Source organism: Protopterus annectens, chromosome 1.part2, assembly GCF_019279795.1.
Source record: "Protopterus annectens isolate FY-2018-M chromosome 1.part2, PAN1.0, whole genome shotgun sequence".
Lineage (NCBI taxonomy): Eukaryota > Metazoa > Chordata > Ceratodontiformes > Protopteridae > Protopterus > Protopterus annectens.
The window spans coordinates 994,965,211-994,971,210 of NC_056727.1; the positions used below are offsets into that span (position 1 = coordinate 994,965,211).

At 37.7% G+C, this 6,000-nt stretch overlaps 1 protein-coding gene and 1 long non-coding RNA gene across 2 annotated transcripts in view; one reads left to right on the forward strand and one right to left on the reverse strand.

Annotated features, from left to right (window-relative positions):
- Positions 1-4,504, reverse strand: part of AGO4 (argonaute RISC component 4) — a gene marked incomplete in the record, with an annotated part of 1,401,134 nt that extends 1,396,630 nt beyond the window's left edge. The window contains 1 exon segment of the mRNA XM_044059958.1: positions 4,145-4,504. Within this exon segment, the coding sequence (XP_043915893.1) occupies positions 4,145-4,163 (19 nt within the window).
- On the forward strand, positions 4,402-5,716 carry LOC122792217. Its single transcript, XR_006363293.1, has 2 exons — positions 4,402-4,502; positions 5,294-5,716. It is a non-coding gene; the product is annotated as an uncharacterized LOC122792217 (long non-coding RNA).
- The last annotated feature ends 284 nt before the right edge of the window (positions 5,717-6,000 follow it).

Below are 6,000 nucleotides of genomic sequence, written 5' to 3' on the forward strand. Positions count from 1 at the left end.
AATAAGATGAAAGGAATGAGAAGTGGAAGAGAAGTATTAAAAGATCATCAAGTCAGTAGCAGAAAAGTAACAATTGAATGGGGGAAGAAGGGAGACAGGAAAGAGGCAATGTATAGATAGTAGTAGTGCAAAGTAACAATAAGTGAATTTAAGTTACACAAGTGAACTTTCTACAAAAAATAAATTGTTTTATGTACACTACATAAATCACAAGAACACCAAGTAAGTCTGGCTATTAACTTCTTGAAGGTCAGTAGGATACAATGTTCGTCAAAAATATAATCTTGACAATGGAGAGGAAGCCCAAAAGTTCTAAAATTTCATACAACGCACTAAGTAAGTCTGGCTATTTAACTTCTTGAAGGTCAGTAGGATACAATGTTCGTCAAAAATATAATCTTGACAATGGAGAGGAAGCCCAAAAGTTCTAAAATTTCATACAACGCACTCCTTGGACAAAACAATTGCATACACCAAAACAGAATACTCTCAATCCAATCTAGACTTTACAAAACATAGCAACTTCATACACTATTCCCTTAGCATCTCCTTCCCAGATTAAATCAGGTCATGAAACAGTGACGTCCACCTTCAAAATATCTAAAGTCCCCGCATCAAGTATTTCAGAATTCAAGATTTCACACATACCAACCTCATTAAATTCTATGACTAGGCTTCAACACGCAATTACGGCACCACCATCCAACATTGTCATATCTAATAACTTCACAAAAGGAGGCTTACTCCCATTTAGAGAAAACTGTATTGAGCTGACAGTCCCAACCAGAATAAAATTTGAAAAATTCTAAAATGCACCATTTGGGGGTCCACCAACATAAACAAACCAGCAATAAAGACAAATTCCTTAAACTGTACAGTAGATGCAATAACTCTTAATGATAGTATCAGAAATTAGTAAAAACTTGAAAACTGCCATTAGATTTAGTAAAGCAGCCCATGAACACAAGTTAGCTTCTGAAGCCAAGGACAATTATAAATCCTTTAACTATGTTAGGAAATTTGGAAACAATCCCCATCATTGCTCTGATTTTTCATAATAGCTTCACCTATTCAAACTCAAGACATTGCCAATTCTACTCCAAAGACTTGTACCCAGAATCCATACATCCCAGAATCATTTAAATACCCATCATAAAGGAAAGTGCCAAGACTACAAATATATTTCTTCCATGGAGCCTGACAATATACTTGGTTGTCTAACAGTACAAAGCATAGCACTCCTCAAATTCTCCACTCTAAGTTAAGCTATAAGTTTTGCCCCTGAAGTTTGTCAACACTGTAGTAATGCCACTCGAAAAGGGTAGTCCCACCACAGACCAAGAAATTATACATCCATCATCCTGACAAGTCTTGTCTGCAAAGCCATGGAACGTACAACTGTGCTGATAAACTAGGACCATCAAGAATCTAATTAGACCAAACATGTAGAGGTTTGGCTTTATCAAAGGTAGATTCTGCTTGTTAAACTTGAGTTAATTTCTTTGAGAGTATTACAAAAGTTACAGCATGAGTGACCAGTGGTGCCCCCCAGTACTCAGTGTTGGGACCCCACCCTTTATGGAAATGTTCTCATTTCCACAACAGAAATGAAGATCTCTAATCAACCAAGCCTGCAGCAGACTGCAAAACTAGGGTGGGAGGTTGGTGTAATGGTTAAGGTGTTTACCTTAGACACAAGGTGCAGGGTTTGATTCTTACATTGGGTAATTGGCTAGGCTTAAAATGGCCCACAAAGGCAGTTAGCCTAGTACTAGTCTACGAACCTATGGAGTTCTTGACAAATCCACCTCTAGCATCCAGCTTACTCAAATACAAAAGAGGCTCAAATTAAAGGGGGGAGAAAGAGGATAACATTGTCACATCTGAAACTCCTCCCTTCAGCATACAGCACAGACAACAACACACTTTAAAATTAGATAGTTAGGAAGCTTAAAATAATTCCATGTGTTTTGATCATTATGTGGCACCTACAGTCAGTAAAATCCACTAAATCCCTTGGCAGTAAGCTGTGCTATGGACCACATCTGAAGGGGTCACTGCTCCCTTGATTAGGTCAGGTTATTACTTAGTGTCTCCCTTTAGGCTATACCTTACTAGGTACATCAAAATTATCCAAAAGATACCAGAAGTTTCTGACCAAGGTTTGAAGACCCAGAGCTATCAAAAAAAATGCAGAAAGCAGTGTTCCTTTATTAAAGGGATTACGGATTCCTGAAAGGAGAACTATCCATTGAATTATGTGCCATTATGGCCCTAGTTGTGCTGGATCTGTCGCAACTCTCGAATTCTAACAAGTTTCACAAATACCAGAACGAGTGACCTAAATCCACCACCAGAAGATAAAAACGTGATAACTGTACTTCAACCTATAAATTAAGTAGTGATACACTATCCTTCAAGTGGGATATAGAAGATTAAAAGTGAGGACTCAAATTCACCCCCAGGCTGGACTAGCCTAGCCTTCCTGAAAAACATGAAAACATGATTTGACGGTAGGTATGACAAAAAGTACAGTTATCAAGATGGGGTCAGGCTATGAACCTTACTAAAACCAAAATAGGTTTCAAGTATGACAAACTAAATCTATGAACATGCCTCCAATACACTAGCTAGTTCCAAATCTACATTGTCAAGGGGGGGTACAACCACCACACTACCTTAAAGTATTGAGAAAGTCTTACAATCAAACTTTATTCCACAATTCAGCTGTATTAACAACGGTCCTGAAAAATGAAACAACTATTACTACATTTAAATGTACATATAAATAAGCCCTTTAAGAATCTTAAAAGCACACAATTTAAAATGCACATTTTGTCGTGTGGGCTGGGGTCTAACAAATCTCAAAATACCCACCACTCTTCCACAGATCAGTAAAACAAACGACTGAACAAACACAGTCCAGTATTTATACATCATACCTCTCAACTGCTCAGGATTACCAACCCACATTTTTTTTGTCTCTTCCTTATAAAAAATTGTGGTTTTCTGGATATTTGCGGCAAATCACTAAGGACTGAAATCACTAAATAACGACAGGCATTTGAGTTTCAGAATTCATATACTTCAGAAAATGCACAGTAACAGAAGACTTAATTTTAGCATTTTTTTTTTTACATTTATGACTAAAATTTAAAACATGCGCCTATCTTTAGGGCTTTGTCCCCCATTATTTTGTACATATCCAGATTGTGCCAAAATTAGATTGAGAGCTATTTTACACATGTTACATCCCAAACTCAAGCACACACACCTTCTCTAGCAAAACATACCAATCATGAGAGAAAATTAATAAAATGAAGATTGCAAACTTGATTTCCTCCCCCTTCCACATCTGCATTCAAAGCCCATCACCAGACAAGTTTCTGCGTAGTTTCAAGCAAAACTCATTCACAATCCCAACACCCAAAAGGCTCAAGAAGAAAGAAAAAACTCAGCCAAAGAAGAGTAATACATTGACCCAGTAGCATGTAGTCTCCAGCCACAAAGGCTATACACATGCGAATACCGGACATGTAAATACTCGTACACAATTTTAATCCAACACACGCTCGCAAAACTTATGGGATGCAAACACTACTACTTAAGAAACACATGTTCGTTTTATTACGACAGAAATAAATCCCTTTCTACTACACGTGCAACTGTGACAAGCACACCATGTAAGCGAAAATAAAAACAATGTTTGTCAACATGTGGTATATATAAATTGCGTTGTTTGGAATACATAGTTAGAAAAATACTACACCAATTACTGAATCAACGTCCACACGGCACGACAAAATCTAGGCGGAACATACCTCAATAAAACTGGAGGTAGGGTTACGCAGGTGTAAATAAACCACAACACTACCTGAAATAATTTACAAAATGTACATTAGCCACCATAAGGGGAGCGACAAGAGCAGCTGGTTGCTGTCAAGACTGTCACCAATCTTGTTGCCCTGAAAAAAGCATATCAGCGTTCTGCACAGCTTACAACTTATAAACATCTAACACATACTACTAAGGCGCACATCTAATTAAAAAAAAAAAACAAATCTAGGCCACAAAACGTAAAACCCAAATGTTCCTGTTCTGTACTTAGCCTCCATGCATCTGCCTCGGCCTCTTTGCTACTTACCGGGACCCAGCGCCTCCATGCCCGCCGTGATCAGCTCCACGGTTGCCTTTTGGTCTCTCACGGTGACTCGAGAAAGTGATACCGCCACGGGTGCTGGGTATAGCCTCTACAAATGAGGCTATCAAGGACTTAGATAAAAACACTCCAAATAAACGAAGCTAGCAGATATAAACGCCAGCCTAAACAACCACCATTCTGTCTATACACATAATACACGAAAAGATTGACAGCGCATGTGCCGTTCTTTTACTCTCCCAAGCACCACAAATGAAGAAAGAATAGGAACGCACACTGAGCGTGCGTTTTGGGGTATTTAAACTGAGTGTTGTTAATGGAGAGTTCTTATGCTTTCTTTCAGGTTCGTTAATGTCCTCGAAAAGCTGACTTCCGGAACTGCAAATGCCGTGTTTTGTTTTATGATAATATATTGTCATTATTATACGCACTAGTGTTGTTTACTTGAGTAGATCTATTTGTGGGGAAAAATAAGTATAAATTACGGTCACTGATAATCTTTAGAAGTTTAGGTGTATTTGAATAGGTAACAAAATCTCTTTAGTACATATTAGTAGATGGATTATTGTAAGTACTATATCACTTAATTTAAGAAAAGTACTAAAGTGCAGCAGAACACGTTTTTTTGTATTATGTTCTACAGCCCTTACAAGTTGGATATCTCAGAAAACGAGGTTAGTTGGAGAAATTCAAGTGGAGTTTATTATCCTTGTTAGGACTAAAGCCAGAAGACGTGATACAACAATTGCGTTATTTCACTCTCTTTACAAATTCAGATGTGCTTTATACGTAGATAATAATTTGAAGGATACAGTGGTGGATAATAATTTAAAAGCTACAGTGGTGGTTGTTGTAACTTATTGTTTATTTTAATGTCTATTAATTATGACAACGGGCTGATCCATAAGGGCCAGTTTCCGCTGTATAGCTACAAGGGCAATTATTCCAAACTTTAAAAACGTTGGATATGTTCTGTTACTGTAATGTACAGCGTAGCGTATAGTACCCACAGTGCTTTGCATGCGTGACATCACTGTGTTTTTTTTTTTTTTTTGACGTACTGCTGAGATGAAGGTGCAGCTTCCTATTTTTGAGTTCTTGCGTCTAGTTGTTATTATTGTACTTTTTTTGTAGGTGCTGTTGTCTACCGAGTATAGAATCAGCAGAACTGAAGTACTCTGCCTGGAAGCTTCTTGGTTAACGCTTGGTGTTCGTTCCAAGAAAGGCAGTTCAGTCCCGATTTTCCTAATTGCAAAGACCTGGAACTAACAGACGCAGCAAAACTGTTGTCTCGGAAGCGTTACCTGTTTTTAAGTGAGGCAACTTCTAGTTTAATGATCGTCCAAACTTGAACTCCCCCATGCATTTATGTGGAAACGGAGAATGAAACGTTACCAGCACCCCCAATTTCCGGGAAATTACTAAACGAGCACAAGAACAGTGATATCAGTAAAATAATTTTGCAATATACGTTGAAAGAGGATGACTGCTGCTACATTTAAATGTGTATGATTAAGCCCTTTACAATATAAATTAAAAACTATATTTTGTTGTGTGGGTGTAGGTCTGCTTAATCTCTAAAGTCCCACTATCTTTGCATAGATCAGTGAAAAAAAGACAAACAACTGCGAACAAATATGTTGTGTAACAATGGCGCCCAGAAGACAAATCATTAGTAACCTAATCTAGTTTACTTACACAGAGGCGAAACTTTTTTTCAGCTGTAATAAAATTAATAACAGAGTTTTATTTTACTTACTCTGCCTTAACTTTGTTCAGAGAATTGCCTACAGACCTTGTAAAATAAATGAAAACACGCTTTACTGTGTAGGGTAATGGGG